Source organism: Dermacentor variabilis, chromosome 9 (assembly GCF_050947875.1).
Source record: "Dermacentor variabilis isolate Ectoservices chromosome 9, ASM5094787v1, whole genome shotgun sequence".
Classification (NCBI taxonomy): domain Eukaryota; kingdom Metazoa; phylum Arthropoda; class Arachnida; order Ixodida; family Ixodidae; genus Dermacentor; species Dermacentor variabilis.
The window spans coordinates 151,541,499-151,562,779 of NC_134576.1; the positions used below are offsets into that span (position 1 = coordinate 151,541,499).

A 21,281-nucleotide genomic window follows, 5' to 3' on the forward strand; every position below is an offset into this window, starting at 1 on the left:
GCTCTCAGCGTTAAAGAAAGGAAATGTAGGCAAAACTGATGACAATTATTGTTGTGGGACAGGATGCACCCCAAAGGGTGCAAACTTTTTTAAGGGTGTAAGAGGAACACATACGCACCTTCATATGCCTGGATGTTGTTTCCCCAGGCCCTGCCTTGCGCTTGCACCAGCGCAGTTCTGAATTCTGCCCGAAAGTCAGTCAATGGGGGAACCTCATTGACATCCCCATGGGCGGCTTAGCAGCCAAGTGACATTGTTTTATGACCCGCTGCCATACTGTCCGGGCAGGGAGGGGTGGGACATGGAGTTGTTTGAAACACAACGTAACTGCATCACACAGCTATTGTGACCGCTTGAAAACCTGCAACATAAAATTGCAATTATCCTGGAAATATCGTGAGCATTGTTTTTCTTTGTGGGACCCCAGAAAAACTACAGTAATCCATCATTTTAACGAAATCGCTTTACTCGAAATATCGCTTTATTTAAAATTTCTTCTGGTCATGATCCAAATGCATGCATTTTAAGCTGCATTACTCGGAATTGCACGAAGTGCTTGACCCACTTAGAGTGAAGTAGCAAGCGCCGCCGCTCGGTGGCGGCGACCCTTCTGCACATGCAGTTCAAATTAATACCACCGACGAATAAGTCTTATGCAGGCACAGAACAGGCCACAAAAGTACCAAACCCACAACCAGTGACCGCCTAGTAACAGGTACCAAGCGAGTGCCGAGTGCTCCCAGCTGTTTACTGCGGAGTGAACGGAAGCTGTCAAATTAAATGCTGCAGCACACCCGAACCATTAATCTCGGTCACAATTGCATCGCTGGTGTCCCCCGTGATAGAATCCAGACAGAAATAAAGTTTTCCTGACGCTTTGTGATGCCAGAAAACCATGGTCTCTTAGATGCCAAAAAGTGGCCAAAGGACCGTGGGCAGACTTGCGCCGTAGCATTCCATGGAGTGCGATCGACGAGCCAAGTTTTACCGCTCTAAAAAGCACTTCTGGTGCTGAAACATGCCGAAAAGCTCAAGAGAAGTATCCCTCTGATGATAAGTGCCATGTTTGATGTGAGGCACTGCGTTAACAAATAGGGAAGACGACTTCTGAGAAGCCGGTCTAAAAATTTGCTTGCCACTCGCCATAATTGTCCTGCATCACAATAAAACACTGTCCCTAGCTTTTTTGAACTTTTGATGGTGCAAATCGACTGATAACTTTGCTGAAAACATGAAAAATCCGAGCGTCGCCAGCAGCAAATCAGGCTGTCAACATGGCGGATTAACACAAGGTGGTGTTTGCCCGGTGATTTTCTCGAGCCGGTCATGCTCGATTCGCACCATCCGACTTCAGGCAAACAGTCCAAATGCGTGGTAGGGTCATTGAATTCTGTTCCTAGACATTTGTCAATGGCGCGGATGTGATGGTGCGTGAACACCGACACACGAACCGTAGAATTGGTTCAGTGTTGTTTTGTTTGTTTTGCAACTCTTGTTTTGCAAACCTCATGATTGCACAGCTCGGGAATAAATTGTCATCGTCACCAACTCTGAGACTGGGCTTGCAGCAATCTGTACGAGGCTGTTCATAAAATTGCTGGCCAAGAGGTAGAAGGCGACTTCGATACATTCGTGTTGACTGACGCTGCTGCTGCCGTGGTCACCCCAGTGATTATTGTTGAGATAATTGACACTGTTGGTAGTCCCAATGAGGACAAAGAGCTGGCGGACAAAGAGCCATGTGAAGTCCCAACTATGGTTCAGACTTGGGAGTACCTACGGCTGCTGCAAAATAAGGTTGAATGCATGAGCGGCGACCATGGCCTCGTGCAATGCTTGGTCAAATTAGAGCAGGGGTTGCTCGTGTCCGGTAAAAACTTGAAACAGCTGAAGCTCACTGAAATAAAAATGGGTAATGCAAAGCTATGTTTTCGGCTTGCGGTTGAAGCATACGTGACAAACTGTTGCTTGTAGGCTGTCAATTAGTGTTATTGGCAGTCTAGTTATGTAGCAGTTTTATCTTTTTTGCGACAACCAGTGATGTTTTCCTTGCAACAGGCCCTTTTACATGTCTGTGGCACAAAAGTCAGCGTTTCTTAAGCTGTTAAGAGTCTACTTGTGCAGTTTTTTATGTAAAGCATGCTTTGCCTCATTCTTGGCATTCTGTGGCAGGTAGAATGTAGGGAGTTAGCTGGGTAGGTTCCTTTCTCGCCTCGCTTGAATAAAAAGAAAATATGTATGACCGATCGCGGAATGGAACCTCTGCTGTCGAGCACAGCAGCATTGTGTTCTAACCATTAGGCTATGATAGCATGCACAATTATCTCGTTCGAAAGCTAGCCGGTGCTTTGAAATGCACGGCACATGCGCCTTGTGCCACTTGCTCGTCTTCATTCCTTGTGACAGCCTGCAGTCCGAGGTGCCGTGTTAGAGTGCACTACCTCTGGGACTGGACCACTTTCCTCAGCGCTTTCCTCGTAGCATGCTACATAGATATTGTGCAGTGTTGTACGAACTTCATGATCGTCCAAGTTAATCACGCTCTAACATTTCTTTGCCCGAGTATGAATGCCATTGTCATTTTAACATACACCTCATGACATAGTCATAGGTACGTGCCATTGCACAGGAGGTAGTTGCCGATGACATCACAATTCGTGTGTCTCTCGCTTATACTTGTCTGCTAAATACAGCAATACTTGTAAGTAGTAAAAACCAGAAGAAATTTCGAGATAAGTGAATTTACGAGATAACCAATGTTGCGGAAATTGCAGCGAAATGTTGAGTAATTTCTAAAAAAATTCACCGCTACTGACTAGCTTTTCAACAAGAGCTTCTAAACTGGCTTTTTGTAATGCTTTCAAAGAAAAAATAGAACCATACCAGAGATATCAAACAGTTCTATTTTTTGCGCTGCCGTTTTATTCAGTGCATAAAAATTATGTAAGGCTGGTTTGCTTTGCAGTAGCACTTGGATCTAGAAAGGTGTCTTTGAGCTGTTTCCCTCATCGCATGAGCCAATCATTCCCGCATCTGCACTCAACTTTATTTCGCAGCAAGCGAAGCATGTTTCTTGCTTTGGTTGGCTGATGTCGGCACCTCTTGAGGTCTTTCGTCGTCGCCACGTTCACCGTTTCCTTCGTTTGTAGCTATCTCAGCAATCTTGCAATGGTGAATTCAACCGGTACATCCTGCCCACATAGTGCGTACTCATAAATGCTCACGTCGCTTTCTGTAGCACTGTTCATGGTACGTTGGTGCTACATGGGTTGCGTATGCAAGTGACATGAGCATTCACGAGTATGCGCTATGCAAGCAGAGCGTATCAGAATGCATGCAGCATGTGCGTTTTTATTCTATGTTGCATAGAATGGAAATCAAACCTCTGATGGTAAATCATGTGTGTTGCATAAAGTGAACAAAATGAACTGTGTCAAGCATGCTATTTTGCAGGGACTGCCTTTGCACATGTCTCTCCCATCACATGATGTGCCACATGGCTGCTTGACAAAGTTATGCTGCTAGGTTCCAACTTGACATTCGGTGAAAATGTCCTCTTTGTGGTAGGCATGGCAGCCGCGCACCAAGCTTGTTAAACGTTCCAGTGGCGGAGATTTTCTTCTGCTCTCAGACAAGATTTCGAGGTATGCGCAATTTGGCCCAAAAATACTTCGAGATAAAGGGCAATAAATACATGACATGTATGGGAATTGGTTCGGTGCCACGAAAATTATCGACTTAGCCGATTTTTCGAGATGTGCAAGTTTGAGATAACGAGGGATTGGTGTATGTAGAAACCAGCAATTGTCATGTCGTAAGGTTGCCTCAAACAGCTGGCGTGGAAATCGTGTCATTGCCGCCGTACGATCCTCTTCAACGTGGTAGTCGTCATGCCGATGTTGACGCAGACATGTACACTCATGACGAACACAACTACTCAATTTACACGAACAAGCTGTTCTCCTTGGTGTCGCCCTGCAGAACCCCAAACAATGCTAGATAGCCAGGTACCAGCAATATGCTTCTTATAATATCATTTCCACAGTGCATAGAATCTGCACAGTCTCTATTAAAAATTGATGATCTTGTGTTTAAAACTGGTGTTTCGTTCTTGGTACAGTCAAACCCACTTATAATGATACTAGTTTTAGCAATATCTTGTCTGTTCAAGCTGTTCATACAGCTTTTAGCCCAGGTGACCATCCAGATACTTGCTGGAGAATAAAATATGATTTGATTTGATTTGATATCGGATATAACAATGAGAAGCTGCTGCACCATGAACTTTTTGTATGTTTTTCATGGTGAAATAACCTGCTTGCTACAATGCCGCCATGCTGCATTACCGGTTATAACAATGAATTCTGGCTGCTGGGTGTCCGTGCCGAAAGGCAGTGAAATGTGAAATCCATGAAAAAAAAAAAGAAAGAGAAGTTCGGGCTGCTGCACAATGACCCGCTGCCCCAACAGCCGCCGCATGGTCATTTTGCAGCATTCTCCGCGCGCCTATCGTCCATCGCCCTCACACCCCTCCGAAACATGAATGGACTGTGCCAACTGCACAGCTCCCAGATTGCTCGCTGGTTCCTCATCCTTCAGTGCAGTTCTGCAAACTGCTCGTGTTCGTCTTTGTTGGTTGCATCGAAGTCTTTCCTGGCCACGTGGTTTCTCAGCCTTGTTTGACTCGGTGCCAAAACGGAATATAGCTGATCCGTCCACTGATCATCAGCACAATGTGTGACGTTGTCAGTGAAAAAAAAAGTACACAGATACAAATTTCGAAACTAAATGCTTCTAACCTATGAGGAGATCGTCACGAATGTGCTTGCATTGTATCACGACGGCAGCAATGACGTGGTAGGGCAGGCTGCCTCAATGTTCCTCACAGAAGGTCCGGCAGATGATTCAGTCTCCCTCCGGGGCTTCGTTTTTGCTAGGAATTTTCCGCTGCACTATGTGGAGCACCTGGATGCCCTGGAGAAGGATGTCGGCAAGCTTCACATAAAGCATGTAAGGCTGACGGACTTAGGGTTTTTTTGTGCAATCCAGTGAGAAGTATGTGGTGAATGTGCTTGTGGCGATCTCGCCTCAGCGTTTCTTCTGGATTTCTCAAGCTGACAGGCTGCCGCGGCAACCTTCTCACATATTTTAAAGGGCACCTTTTGGGGCCACCAAAGCGATGCCTCGGTGGAGCTCGTGCATTGCTTGCTGCCCGTGACCCCTCTTTGCAGTTGTTATAGCAGTGCCATTCTTAAACGCCAACAGCCGTGGCTTGTTACACACAATTAGAGTGCCCAGGAAGGTAAACGAGTGGACAGAATCGGCAGCTAGATAGAGGAAAGCAGTGGGGAGGGGTAATGGCCTCCCCACCATTATAGTTTTCTCGCAACAGCTCTGCCATCCCCTATTTTGATTTCTTCATGCAGCCCGGATATAACAATTATCGGTTATAACAATGGAAGTTTTGTACCACTTGAATATTGTTATAAGTGGGTTCAACTGTATATTTTTTTTGCATTAGTCACGGCATGGTGCATAATTATACCGTAATAAATATTCCTGCTGTAAATATATGCATCTGCATTTGACTATTCAATTCAATGTTCAATACTGCCTATTCATATTTGCTTCGTATTAAAAAAGTAGATATTCACCCACCTCTAAGAAGAGTTTTCATGGGGGGGGGGGGAAATTGTAAATATAGGAAAGGATTGGTACCACATGGTGGTAGCACCCAACATGCAAGCCCTATTATATAATTGACAGCATGAGATGAGATTTTAGCATTACACAGAAGTTTTTCTTTTAAACAGTGCTTCTACTAGGCATGTTTTGTCTTGCCCTTTGAAACCCATGTTTGTGGAAGGCCATCAGTAGAGGTTTGTCGCAGGTTAAGGAGGAGCCTGGGGACCACATGATTCCTGGAAGCTACCCACCAGAACAGCCTAAAAAGCGGGGCCGTAAGAAAAAAACCATCGAGACTGCAGCCCATGCACTGTCTGACTACAGCCCTGTAGCTATTGGGATGCACCCCCCACAGCCCCCAATGCAACACCAACGCCTCCAACCAGTGCACCACCTGTCCAATAACCACATGGCACCACAGCAGCAGCAGCAGCAGCAGCAGCAGCAGCAGCAGCAGCAGCAGCAGCAGCAGCAGCAGCAGCAGCAGCAGCAGCAGCAGCAGCAGCCAATACACCTTCATTCCCAACAGCAGCAGCACCAGGTCGGCCCCTCGGATGAACAGCAGCAGATGGACTACCACAGCACGACGGGCGGCTACTACAATGCGCAGTACAATCAGCAACGGCTGGTCCAGCAACCACCACAGTTCTACCAGGACGGCTTCCCAGACGTTCACCCACCCCCACAGCACGGCACCCAGTCGTATTGCCAGTGGAGCGGCGGGGCACAGCAGCCCTTGGAGTACGCGTGTGAGCAGCCAGCCGAGCCAAGCCCACCAGGGTCCAACTGGGCATATCCATCAACCTATTCGGAGGACCTCTGCCGTGCTGCCGAGTTCCCGTCCTGGCTCAAGCAGGAGCCACTGGACTCCTGCGAGACTGGGGGCGGCTACTGCTGAAAGCTGTTCACTCAGGTCAGGCTCATTAGCGAAGCACTTTTACTGGTTGGCCAGAATGCATTGGGTCACCCGGACAGTAATCAGGCACTATGCACTAGTAAAAAGCTTATCTTTTTAAAGTGGTGAACTGATTTGTTTGCCCCAAATAACTGGACCTATAAGCTTAGGCTACTAATGTTTGGTTTGACACAAGGTGGCAATATGAGAGTATACCGCTAGAACTTGTTCATTTTAGTAGTGTCGTTGTAGTCCAACCTTCATTTTGCTGCTATACAGTTAACGTCCGTTTTTCGTGGACTCCCTAGGGACCGCGAAAACGTTCGAAAAATCGGGCAGTCCAAAAAAATGAATGCATGCCTTTTACTGCCCCCAAGGGCTCAAATTGCCACACGCAAGTCCAAAATTGCTCAGAAGGCCTTCTAGTACACTTATTATGCTTATCAGTGTGCATGCTGTGATAGGAGACGGCATCTGCACGTGCTTATAATTAAGGAATACATACTTTGACCCATGACAATCTGCCTATTTCATTTTCCTGTGCCCTCTGCCGCACGCCGCTGAAAATGTTTTGGAAGGGTCCCAGGGCTTTCGCCAGTTGATTTGTGTACCTGCGCCCACGTTGAGTGCGCATCGATTTCGCATTTTGTGGATCGCGAATCATTATTAATGGTTTCTTCAGGACAGCATGTCATTCCTGGAAACCATGTAGCACTAACCGACTACTGGGTGAGCAGGCCTGAGTGCGCTGTTCTGCAAACAGTGCGGTCGATAAAGGTACCCAGAGTTCCGTTTGCTGACATGGCTACCTTGGAATTTGTCGCTGATTTGTGCACTTGGCACTTGCTTTCTTTTATCCCTTTTACACATTATTTAGACATATTGCATATTCAAGAAGTCTTCGAGCGCAGCCTTCTGTATCGAATTTATCAAACCTGTGCATTTGTTTGCATTGATATCTACAGCCGCAGATCGTTGTTATCATCAAATATTGTGGGCAAGGTGCATCGCTGATACGAGATATTGTCAAAATGAGGAAAACATACATATTTGTGCATATGTGCCGTGTTGTTCCACCCTGAGATGAGTCAGCATAAGTGACCGAACCACTTACACAATGGCAACTGTTATCCAGATACATATGTCACGGGCTGTTAATTTATTGCTGATTCTCACTTTTCTTTTACTACATCATACTTACAATTTGCGCTTGCCATAGAGCATTATTAGAGAAAAGTGTGCTCACATAAGTGCTCATTTATAGGCCGTGTTCTCTCGCAAAAACACGCGGATGTCATCACTCACACGGTGTTGGTATAACTGAGCAAGGCGGTTGTTTATGCTGCTGTACCGAATGCACTGTCTCTTGTTTGCCGTTTGATGCGGAGGCAAACAGTGCCTCTCTGAAATTAAGGAATGTGCCGGCAAAGCAACACATACAGACTCACCTATATATGTAGCGAATGCGACCGATGGTCTACAGGTATGGTGACGTACAGATGTTGGCACAGCACTGTATCGCCGCTTGCCGCTTATTGTGTACGCGCCGTGCGAAGTGAAGTGTAGTTGAGTTCAAATCGCTAAGATTAGAACTAAACTATAAAAGCAGTTTCGTTCGACTTAACTGCTTACATTCCAGTTCAGGTGCGCCGGTAGCAGATGCAGAAACTCGATGGCGCCAGGCTTAATCTTTGCTGAACAAGATCGACATTGGCTCAAACTTGATGGGCACAGCTTAAAGAGGTTGACGCTTGTGCATTTCAACTTAGTAGGCATGTTTGACTTGTTTTGAGCATGATTAATTATATATACAAGTGAAGACGCTGTCGCTATTGTGTTGTCTGTTCGACGGCCGATCGTATGGGGTTTGGTCGAACGATGGTTGGCACGCTGATTTTGCCTGTGCCGTCGACAAGAAAGCCCGTCGCAGTACAACTCATGCTTGTTGGTTGCATCGTTGTCGACCTGGTATGATAAAATCGCTTCAGTGACTCACAATAGCCGGTCAATTGTTGGCGTGAGTGCCTTGTCGGTCTTGTATTGACCAAGTGTTACCATGCCTTACGAGTACATGAAGTCAGGCACGCGCTGCCACCACCACATGAGGACTGACACTGCAAGAAGACTTCGTCAGCAACGCAATGTGTTTGTCGCCCAAGTGTAATGCACAGGTTTTTCATTAAATTTGCTAGCCATCAATGAAAGGCGGCAACTACCTGGCTCATGATGCAGTCCGGACAACTCGGACGAAGCCCTGGCCGCTTTCTGTTTTGAAGTGGAGTTGCAGTCTTACGCTACAGACATTTTTGGCACTGCACCGACGTCGAGCTACCAGTACAGTTTTAATGCGGTACATGGCACGAGTGTTTGCAGCAGCACGCGTCCAAGCACTTTTCTTTTCTGGGGGGGGGGGGGGGACATTTTGACGCATGGCCACATGCATTACCCTTCCAAAACGTTTTGTGATTAATGCGCTAGGGCAGGGTGCTTGCGCCGTCGCGCCATGAGAAAGGCAGATTGCCCCTTCCCACTCTTGGTATGCTTCACTGCAATACTTTATGTATTCTTTATTGCTTAACACTGCTCTATTGAGGCGAAGCTGATTTTCAGGAACTGGCATTATGCAACGCGCCGTGCTTCTGGAGCTTCCAAGACGTTGACGAGGATTACAAATGTGGAGTCGGCGCCATTGCTAACAGCAATGAATTGTTTCAGTGGAAAACATGGCACTGAACAGAACGAAGCTTGGTAGCGAATGTCGAAGTTGCTGGGCCTAGCGTTGCCGCATTGGTGGCTACGTCTGCCAGCGGATCTGTGTGCAAGAGCACCAGTTAGAGGAAGCGAGATAAAATGGCGGTGGTGGGCAATACGATTAGTGCTGTTTTGGGCCTATGGTCATGGCATAAGGTCCGTAAAATCAGACGGCGAAGGTTTTTTGCGTCCGAAATTTCAGACGTTTTTTTTTGGTCTATGGGTTACATGGCGGTGCCGCAAAAGCGTCCGAATTATTGGGCATGTTCAAAGAATCGGTCATTGACTGCATATAGAGTCTGATGGTTCTATTAGAACAATACCCAGCCTCGCTCTGAAAAGCCATTTATTTTCAGCTGTGGTGCACATTCATCCCCTCTACAGTTACTGCCCTTGATGGGAGGGAGCCATCCTGACAGAACAGACAATGAAATTCGCATTCGAAATTGACAGTTTAACATCCTTGGTGGCAGTTGTCAGCAAGCAGCATGAGAAGCTCAGTCATGTAGTTGACAGGTGACATTTGCTTGATGACACAATAGGGGCCATGATAATTTGAAGTCAATCAATCAGCTAGGTGAGGATGACGACACAGTGAAGCTTCTGACGCTGCTGATTGGCACAAGTAAGCACCCTCGGAAAAGGTGGTTAAGCCATTGACAACAAGGCAGTGCTGAAGAATAGCACCTATTGTACTAGAAAGTTTTCATCCATACAGAGAGAATGTGTGGGCAAAAGGCAGTGGTGGTCTGTCTATGTGGTATTATTTTATGCATAGGTCACAAATGTAAGAGTGGAGTCCCAGTTGCTGAGGTCAGAAGCAACACACATTGTTAACTTGTGACCAGTGGTCTGGTTAAAAGGTTCAGGCATGTCGTTGTACTGCAGATGGTGTGCAGTTGTGGTACCCTGAATGACATTGCCAACTGTGAAAAGTATTCACATTGTAAAAGTGATTCTAAGATATCCAGGAGGAAAAATCAGCCTTAATCATTGAGCAATTCTTAGGCCACTGCATGTAGTGATCCAGAATTATCAATAGTACTCAACTGATAGTTTATTAAGGCGAAAGCCTTAGATGACTCATGGGTAGAAAAATTGGCTGTCCGACATCGCACCAAAATTCAATAATACCAAAAGTATGGTGCCACAATTGGTGGTTGAACCTACGACCATTGGTAGGAGTTGAACCCGCGACATTTGTTGTTAATGAAGGCAAAGCTAACTAAGGCATAGTTAACTAAGATAGAGTTAGTTAAGCCACTCGAACCCACAACCTTTGGTGGGAGTCGAACCTTCGACCTTTAGTAAAGGTTGAACCCACGACCTCTGATGTTAACTCTTTCTGTACCACGCCTATTGGGCATCGTTAGCCTATTAACGATGGTTTGAAGTGCCGCTTTTGAGACCTTCCGTGCTGTTCACGGACACACTGCACTATCGGACATAAAGGAGGAGAACTATAGTTTTTCATTTTTTAAGCAGTTTGCTTTTTTCCCCCAGGCAGTGATTCTTGAACGCTTTTCGAAGTTCTTGCAATCATCAAAGTAGAAAGAAAAAATGGTCGCCCGCTATCGATGGTTTGAAATGCCACTTTCGAGACCTGTGCCACTCATGGACACCCTGCATCATAGGACGTGAAAGAGGAGAACTAAATTTTTGTTTTCTAAGCAGTTCGCTTTTTCCACGCCAGGCACTAATATTTTAACATGCTCCAAAGCTTTGTGATCATCAAAGTAAAAAGCAAAAATGGCCGCCTCTAGGAGCGGCACGCACACTTTGAAAGATCAAAGATGTCGTTATCCTGCTGCATCTGCAGCTGATTTTATTGATGAATTGAGCTGCACCGATTTGAGGATGCTACCTTTTCGTTGGACTTTGAATCAGAGAGCGACAGCAATGCAAGCCAGCCCGGAACATCGGCAGCCACAGCTCGCACACCAAACTGTAGCGCTTGCACTTAATTTTTTGTAGTGGTATACCTGTTCAATGAAAAATTTTGATTTTTTCGGAGTAGTACCTATTAGACGGCAATACATTTTGTATATCTCTTAGTAGATGCAAGCATGGCTTTACAAACTTTGTTAAATTTTATCCCACAATCTTGATTCTGGCAATTTATTATAACTTCTTTTATGACATACATCTCGTTAATAAAGCTTTTATGCGTGAAAAGTGCATTCATTCTACTTTTTGTTTATGTATTACATAAAATATGAAGTGCAGTAGTTCCTTCAGAAAAAAAATATCTGGTGTAACCTCCAAAAAACACCTACTTTTTCAATGGTATGGAAATAGTTAATTAGGGCAAATTTAATTAAGACAGGTAATTAAGGTGTGGCTAATTAAAACACTCAAACCCACAACCTTTGGTGGAAACAATAGGAAGTAACAATACATTCAAATGAGAATGCCAAGTAGTTTAATGTCTCGTGATTGTGCAGGCTTTTGCCTTCATCATCTTCAGCATATGCTAAAGTGACTGTCAACTTTTTAATTTATTATTTTATTTATTTATTACTGAAAACCTGTAGTGCTATACAGGCATTATTGCAGGAGGGGAATACAAGCAATAAGTACAAAAAAAGAAAAGAGACAATGAGTTTTGCCTCAAAATGTATACAACACTACGACACCAGTATAAGTATTCATACAAATACACAAACAAAGAATAAGTAACCAGAAAAAGAGTACCATACATTCAAGAATTACACAACCAGTAATCACACCTGTGTACATATACACTAGAATAGCTACAAAGCATACAAAACATGCAGAGTCCTTCGGTATATAGATCATTGATTTCCTTGTAGAAGTGTGTGACTGTAGTGGAAGTAACAGTTTTCTTCAAGGAAGATCTCTGTACACTCTCTGCTACTATGCGTGGCCATGATAATTTCATCACAGAAAAGCTGGGTTGTGTCGCTGAAGCCTGCCATTTAAGTAAAAAAAAGCTTTGTTTCAGCCATCTGGATGCAGCACGTGTGTTGGTATGTACCAACATGCTGCCTTTGTTCAAAATTTAAGATTAGCAGCTACAGTCGAACCTAAATAAATCGAACCCACGTATATCGAATTATTGATTAGGTCAAACATATCTGACATTCCCTTGGAAATCCCATGGAAAAGTATAGCATTTTGCGAGGCATAAATTGAACTCCCATTCACTGCCACATCGAATATATCGAATGCTGCTTCACACTTTGTATCGAATTGGTCATGGTCAAAGAAACAAACAACACGTGTGTCAACACAATAGTGAACTGCTATGTTTATTTCGCTTGGTATGTTATACTAGAATGAGGGCAAGGGGGTCAATGGAAATATAGGCACCTGTAGTTCAACAATGTATAGATGGCTTGTGCTTGTTAACCTGATATGATACATCTTCCCCTTCACCACCGTTGGCTTGTCTGCTGGAAGTTTTGATCATATCCCAGGCGTTCAGGAGGACGGGTTTGATGCAGCGACTTTCATTGTGGCAGAACTGGTTGTGAAGGTGGCTGTCAAGAACTTGCCACTGGTGCACTCGACGAGCTGGATGTGCGAGATTCTAGAGAGGCCGGAACCTGGTCTTCATCATAATCCTCTTCATCTGTAGTGTCCTCAAAAGGTTTTTTCATTGCCAAGAGGTGCTGCCAATTACAGCGTAAGGTGTTGCGGTCTTGTGTTTCCACGTAGAAGGAACGTGGTCCAGCTAATTCAAGCAGCTTTTTGTGCCCGTACCGTCCCCTTTATGCGAACGAGGTCATTGCATTTGAGGCTGGGAAGTGCACGTCTGCTGTGCTTGCTCTGCTTGTGCTTCCTCATTCACGTGGCAGCAAGGGTCCGGTATGGGCATGCGCAGACATCTTCCTTGCAGCAGCTCCCCTAGTGACCAGCCATCCTCCAGTGGACTTGTTCTGTAATTTAGGCCGCCAAGCCAAAAGCTTTAATTCACTCCCGTTGTCTTTTTTAGAATGCAATTAATTATCTGTACAGCTTTTTCAGCAAGACCATCCAAGTGTACCCTGGGCTGGATGTGATATATTTGAAATCATACTGCTGTGCAAACAACGCAAATTCATTACTGGCAAACTGTGGGCCATTCAGTATCTATGCAAGCTTCGATAGATATACCACAATGGGAAAAGATAGCTCCCAATTTTTTTATCACAGAACTGGCTGTGGTATTGGGCAATAGTTCCACTTCTGGAGTATTGGGCAATAGTTCCACTTCTGGAAAGTTTGACATTGAGTCATAGGCAAACAGATAATGTACTGAAACAAATCAACACCAACACGGTACCAAGCTTGTGTAGGTGCTCCGCACAAGATTAGTGGTTATAACTGTTGCTTATACGCATAAGTCTGGCGCATACCAGACACTTGTGGACTAGCATTTCAATATCAGAATTTAGTTTTAGCCAGTATACTAGCTGTGTTGCTCTAGCTTTGCATTTTCCAGTGCCGAGATGCCCTGCATGAATGTGCTTTGATATGTCCTAGCACATGCTACTTGACACTACAGCCTTAGTTATTTTCAAAAGGATCCCTTTTACCACAGAGAGTTCGGAAGCAGCTGGCTTTAGCGGACCTTTCACAGCACACCCATTCGTAAGCTTTTGTAGTACCTGGTTGAGATATATGTCACATTCGGTCTCACTTGCAAGCCTTGGAGCGGTTTTTCACTTACGAGTGCCAACACTATGGTGACTCCGTGAATTTCGACGTCACTTGTGGGCGAGGCTGTGTCATCTTCAGAAGCAAGTGCCTGGGAAAGCAAGTCTGCCACAACCATCTGTTTTCCGGGAACAAAAGTTGAGGTGTAATCATATTTCAACAACAGCAAAAATAAATGCTGCACTCTTGGCGGCGTATCGGCAATGGATTTTTTTATATGTAAATTAATGGGCGATGGTCACTCTCAAGAACGAACGGGTGACTGTATACAAAGTGATAAAACTTTTCGCATATGAAAACTAATGCCAGAGATTCCTTTTTGATTTGGGAATAGCGTTGCTCCAATTTGTTCAGAGCTTTTTAAGCATAGCCACAGGCCTCCAGGTATTTACGTGACGTTGCATCAGCGCCAAGCCGACACCGTACTGCGAGGTATCTGATGTTATCTTTATTTCTCTGTTGGGCTTGAAAATTGCTAGAAGTGGCGATTTACTAAGCTTTTTGCATAAGCCTCCCACTCACTCAGATGGTTGGGCGTTGAGTGAAAAACATCATGTTTCAGCATCGAACGCAAAATGGAAGTGCGCTGGGAGAGTGAGGGTACACATTTTCCAAAGTAGTTGACAACGCCCTAAGAGCCTCTGTACAGCTAGCTTGTTCTGTGATGCTGGCATTTTCAGCAGAGCTTTGACTAAAGCAGGGTTAGGACGTATGCCCCTGTTGCTGATAATGTCACCAAGAAATAAAACTTCCTCAATGCCAAACAAGCATTTTGACACGTAGAATGCCAGCCCTGCTTTTGCTGCTGCTCGTATTGCGTTTTTAAGCCTGTCATCGTGTTCTTCTCTGGTAGTGTCCCAAATGAACACATCTACATACAATCGCACACTAGGCAGGCCATTAACTATCTCATCAAGTGCCTTCTGAAACACTTAGCTTGCCAATGTAATGCCAAAAGCAGTCGAAGAAACCGATAACGGCCAAAGGGAGTTGCGAACATGCATATTTTGGAAGACAGCTCATCCAGAAGAATCTGATGAAATCCGGCGTTAGAATCAAGGCGAGAAAATATCTTCGCACCTGACAGCTCCGCTTCTATGTCTTCTCGGCGGGGCATCTGATAATGCTCCCTTTTATGGCATTAATTTATTTTTCTTGGGTCCATGCATGACTGCAACCTGTTGTCTTCTTTAAGCATGATGACCAGTGAGTGGGCTCACCCAATCTATCAGGCTCTTTAAATGATGCCTTCCACTTCCATTATTGCACTCGATATTTTATACCAGAATGAGGGAATGGGGGTTAGTGGAAATAGCGGGCAAGGAAAGGCATGTGTAGTTCGAGGGTGCATAGATGGCGTGTTAGTTGACCTGATATGACACACACTGCACCCATGAAAGATGCTGTCAAGGCATTGAATATGAAGGCAGCACATGTCATGCAGTTAAATTTAGCAAGATGCGTGTCTCATAACATGGAACACTCAGGCAGCAAGGGTCTTATTTGTGCTCTATAATGCCGGATTTGTTTCAGTAAGCTTTGCGTCACAATAGTGTAATGTGGTGAAGCATACTAATAGCAGAAAGAACTAACCACCCTGCAGTGAAGCAAGCTACCGGTGGCCCTTTGTTATAGGAAAGAGGATCACTGCACTACTTCAAGAACATGAAAGGCCTCCCAGTCTTACACACGCACTTCACATGAAATCAATGGCACTCAATCTTTTCACTGAGTGGCTCTGGGCATGGGTGCGGTAAATTCCTGCTTTGCACATTCTCAGGAGGCTGTCTCAGACTTGTGGTGTTTTCAGATAAGCTTTTTCAGATAAGCTGTTTCAGATAAGTATTTTATATTTCGACTTATTGAACTATTGGGATCCCCTTCCACTACCTCAGAGTTCAATATACAGTTAAACCCACTTATAATGGTACTTCATTAAAACTTCTTTCTGGGCGAGTTGGTGCAAACTTGACATAAAAATTGTAACAGTGCCAACACATGCATCCACAAAGTAAGAAGGACGAGACACAAGCGCTGACTGTCAACCAAATTTTTTTGACGGAAGACGGATACCTTATATAAGGGGAAAGGCAGAAGTTTAGGGGGAAGGGAGTGATACCACTCCCTTCCCCCTTCACTGCTGCTGTTACAATTTTTATGACAAATAATGGTACTGGCTTTAACAAATCGGTTATAACAAGGAGAAGCTGTGCACCGTCAACTTCTGTGGTGCAGTAACCTGCTTACTACAATGCCACCATGTCGCATTATCGGTTATAATGAAATCTGGCTACTAGGTGTCCGTGCCAAAAGGTAATGAAATGCAAAGTCCTTGAAAAGGAAAAGAAAAAAAGAAATTTGGGCCACTGCACGATGGCCCAGTGCCATAACAGCCACCGTGTGCTCATTTTCCAGCCTTCTCTGTATTACCAGTCTCATGCGCCTCTCTTCCCTCGCCTTTCCACCCCTCCTTACATGAATGGGCTGCACACATAGTTCTATGCTGCGCCATCCTCCGCAACACTTAAGGACCGCGCCAACTGTGCTGCTCCCAGCTTGCCCACTGCCCTCTCATTCTGTGCAGTTTTGCCAATAGATTAGGTCGCTCACATTCATCTTTGTTGGTTGCATCAAAGTCGTTCCTGGCCACTTGGTTTCTCAGCATTGTTTGACTCGCCACTGAAATGGAAGATCACTGATCTGCCTGCTGATTATCGGCAATGCATGATGTTGCCGGTGAAAAAAAAAGCACACTGCTATAGATTTGGAAACTAAGTACTTCTGTCCGATGAAGCGATCATTGTGAATGTGCTTGCATTAGATAGCGACAGTGACGACAGCAGCGATGGTGCAGTAGGGCAGGTCCCTCCAGGGCTTCGTTGTCACGAGGAACCTTCTGCTGCACTACATAGAGCAACTGGATGCCTTGGGGAAGGATATCGGTGAGCTTCGTGCAAAGCAAACAAGGCTGACGGACATGGGGTCTTCTTGTGCAAGTCAGTGAGAAGTACATGGGTGGTGAGATGCTTGTGGCAGTCTTGCCCCAGTGTTTGTTCTGGATTTCTCAAGCTGACAGGCTGCCACGGCAATGTTCTCGCATATTTTAAAAGACCACTTTTGAGGCCACCAAAGCGATGCCTCGGTGGAGCTCACATATCGCTTGCCGCCCTTGACCCCTCTTTGCAGTTGTTATAGCAGTGCCATTCTTTAACGGTGACAGCCATGGCTTGTTACGCACGATTGGAGCACCGAGGAAGCAGTTAAACGAGTGAACCCAATCGGCAGCCGGATAGAGGAAGGCAGTTAGGTGGGACACTGGCCTCCCCGCCATTATATTTTTCTTGCTACAGCTCTCTGATCCCCCTATTCTGATTTTTTTTTTCATGCAACCCCACGATAACAATTATTGATTATAACAATGGAATTTTTGTGGCACTTGAATATTGTTATAAGTGGGTTCGACAGAGGGAGAGAAAAATTTGTTTACAGAAAGGCAGCGGGGTTGGCCTGAGCTATAACTTGCCCTGGCCTGCTACCCTACACTGGGGAAGAGGGACTGGGAGGAAAAGGGCATATATACAAGGAGGTGCATATATGCAAGTTCACAACGTTGTGGCCTCTTTAAAGCCATGTGTCCAGCCCGGTGGCTTGTAGAAAGGCTATGGCGGCGCTGGTTATCAGGGCTGCACTGTTTGCATTAGGCCGAGGACCTAAAATAAACTCGTCTGATTGTGGCCTTTTATCTACGTTTGCAATGAAAGAGACCAGTTTCTGTCGTTCTCGCGCATATGTAGGACAAACGCAAAATATATGATCAAGTGTTTCTGGCAGTTGACAGTATTCAGTTTGGGCTAGTATCACTGCAACCTATCAGATGCCTATAACCCTAAGTGAAATCGACACCAAGGTGAATCTGGTTCACCATGCATGTTTGGCTTCTTTTGAACTTATGAGGCATACAGAATATTATTTGTGGGTCCCATATATGCACCTTCTTGTGTCGTCGATCTGGTTGGGTCCAGTGCTGCAACATAAGGTTGCGTATTACGCAACGAAGTAAGGCATTTGTGTCTGTGAGAACAGAATGCGTACCTCAGAAGCATTATTTAAATCAGTTTTTGCTTCAGCATCTGCCTGTTCATTCTCTATCACGCCACAGAGTGAAGGTACCTACTGAAAGGTGATATTATGGCCATTTTTATTTGTATGGTCGAGATGCTCTGTAATTCCTATAGCCGCTGGATAATGTGGGCCCTGTCCGAGGACACAGTCAATGGTTTGAAGAGCTGGCTTATAAACGCAGAATATCTACCATACACAAGGAGGCTCCTTGGAGAGAAATCAAAGAGCCTCTCGGATAGAATCAAGTTCTGTGGCAGTTGATATTGATCTATGGTCTAGTTTAAACCACCATGGAATGATTATATGTGGGATGACGAAGGCTGCAATGGAGGCATATAGTGTGACAGAGCCATTGGTATACACATGTACAGTATCTCTGTTCTCTGCATAAATGTGAAACAGGGTAAGTTGCTTAAGGCTAATGGATAAAACTTATGACTTTTTTGTGATTCCAGGGATCTGCAGATTAATGAAAGGTTTAGGCAGGACCCACGGGGGTAGTCTCGGAATGCAGGCGGGAGAAAATCTTGATGGTAGAATATACTGCTGACGTGAAAGTCCTTGCAATCTGTGTGGGTGGCAGGGAGCGATGACAAAGGATGACAAAGGTCTGAATGTATCCATGTTTAACTGTAGTGCCTCGCTACATTTTTCGGGGTCGCATGTTGTGGGGCTCTGCTGTGGCATGAAAACAAGGGCATTTGTTTCCCGTCTTTTCTCAGAAAGCAGCCAAGTCTGGGAGGAGTGACAACCACTACCAGTGCAGTGTGTCATCCTTGTGTGTTCATCTCGTACCTGCATTTGATGAGTCCTGTGCAGCCCAGAGACACGAGTCAAGCAGCTTCTGGTTCGAATAATGTGCACCTTCACTGTAGAGCTCTGCCACATGAGAGCATAATCACTCAGAGCAGGTTGTGACATCACCCTCAACATTTCTACAAGCCAATATGTGCCAGATGTCCGTGGTGGCGGACCTGCATTTGGGAGAAGACTTAGTGCCAAGGTTGCTTGTGGGAAACTGCGATCTCACACAACAAATCATGTCATGGTAGCAAGGAGGAGAAGGAACACAGCTTTGTCTTTCAGGTAATCTGAACAAATTAAGGCCTCCAAAAGATTCTTAGCAGCGTGGTTGGCATAAACGCAATGCAATCTATTTTTGGTCACTCTAGCCAAAATGTCCAAGTCATGGTGAAAAAGCTTGGCTGCAGTCACTGTCATTGGGTTTCAACAGTGTTACATATGTGTCACTTGTTAAGCTAACACTGGTTAAAACAAAATGTGGTTTTGTGTGGACCCAATGAATCAAGTCACCTTGCAAGAGTTTTATGTTACAATGTGAGTAAACTATTTGTGCATTACCAACCAGGTATGGCAAGCTGACAATCTATGATAGCATTTCATACATCAGCCACACATTGTTGGCGCAGATTTATTGAGGGTATTATGCTTGAATCATAAACCCACCTGCTTGTTCTGAGAAGTATGTTGAGCAAATTCTCGTGTTTCCTAAAAACTTTTGGAGTATAATAGCGTTACCGCAGTTAAAAAAAAAAGAACAGAATACTAAACTTTTTTTTTACATCAGAAATGAATGATAAGGAATTCATGCAGGCGCACAAATTTTCATTCTGATGACTGCCATGTCAGCAAAGCTGAGAATGTAATCATGAAAGTTAACAGAAAGGTTGAAAGTTGGAATATTCGAATGGCCAATGTGTAGAAGGCAGAAGGTACCTCTCAGAAGAGGCTGCTTTCTTCTTCTTTTTTTTTTCTTAGCTCACTTTCATTGTAGTATACAAATGTGGCTGACATGTAATACTCCATGCTGGTGATGGAGGCCATACCATGAGGTCACCATTGTAGAATAAAAGGAAGACAAAAATGATCTGCATTCTTTTTTTTTTCTGCTGTTGTGGTCTACCAAAAGGCATGACTGAAGGTAAATTGATGTACTGCAAAGGTGAACACAGACTGACATTGACGAAAAAACAAGAAAGGAACAGGTACCTCACACCTGTCTTTATTTTTTGTCAGTGTCTGTTCATCTCTGCAGTGCATCAATACACCTTCAATCATGTCGTGCCAAAAAGCCCTAATCAAAGCACCTTTAAACCAAAAGGTAGTTCCAGAAAGGCTGTCTACAAAAGTAGCTGCTGGTTGTCGTTAATGTCTTTCCAGTATTCTTGTGACCTCGTGGCTGCATTGTTCAAGTTCTTATGTTCTGCTGTACAATGTCAGTGTAGTTGTAAGGCAAATATTACATGTGCAAAGGCCACATATTTATTGAACACATTTGTAGACACTGCCTGCATGTCACCTGTCAATGAACTGTACATTTCTGATGTTATAAATATTGTATATGTATTGGTCTGAGTTTACCATATGACTTCAAAATTCATACTTGTAATTGCATGTTTTGCTCTGCTGTTGAAAATTCCAAGAAAACTGATAGACCCACAAATAAAGCAAGGATGTAGTCTCGATGAGAAAGTATCATTTCACACGCAACCTCTGCTTTTGGCACTTGATCTTAACAAAAATAACCAAACACTTGCATACACAATCTGGTGCAATAAAGGAATGTAGCAGACTGATGTGCAGGAATGGTGATGCCTACGAGCATGTGTGCTAAAATGTTAAATGCAGGCACATCATTAATTTTAGGTTCCCTTTGTGCTGTGTTACATTTACAATGGTCCTTGAACTGTTGGGCATCACCCAAATGAGGTAATGCACCCCAATTACATTATGGCACACACAGCTGGCTGAGGCAGTAACGACAGTGTGTTACACCAAGGTGCTTAGCTTTTGGCACCATTGTGCAATTTAAAGACTGATATAGTTTAGGTGTGTTCCTCTAACTTGTTTTATGAGTGCACAGATGCATTTATTATTGTCATAGGATGAAAATGCAGTCTGAAATCTTGCATGAAAACTCATGTGAGTTCCTTTTGCTTCTTTGTTTTATAGATTGCTTTACTGCAACTGTTGCATTTTATTTTTTTTCCTCCTCACATCGCTTGTGTGTCCTGTTAAGGCCCTAGTGGAAAAGCGCAATTGATCATTTCAATCTTTAGTTCCATATAATGAAGTGCAAGGATCTTGTGCATGAGCACGTTTATGTCTTCAAATATTTGTATTCTAGTGTGTAAAATACAGGGGG

At 44.5% G+C, this 21,281-nt stretch overlaps 1 protein-coding gene across 5 annotated transcripts in view; it reads left to right on the forward strand.

Annotated features, from left to right (window-relative positions):
- LOC142557839 (uncharacterized) overlaps nt 1–18,972 on the forward strand; it is a 265,220-nt gene extending 246,248 nt beyond the window's left edge. For all 5 annotated transcript variants that reach the window (XM_075670036.1, XM_075670038.1, XM_075670037.1 and 2 more), the window contains 2 exons: nt 5,891–6,598; nt 18,838–18,972. In XM_075670036.1, coding sequence (XP_075526151.1) covers nt 5,891–6,583 — 693 coding nt within the window. In that variant the 3' untranslated portion in view covers nt 6,584–6,598; nt 18,838–18,972. The remainder of the gene's footprint in view (nt 1–5,890; nt 6,599–18,837) is intronic.
- The last annotated feature ends 2,309 nt before the right edge of the window (nt 18,973–21,281 follow it).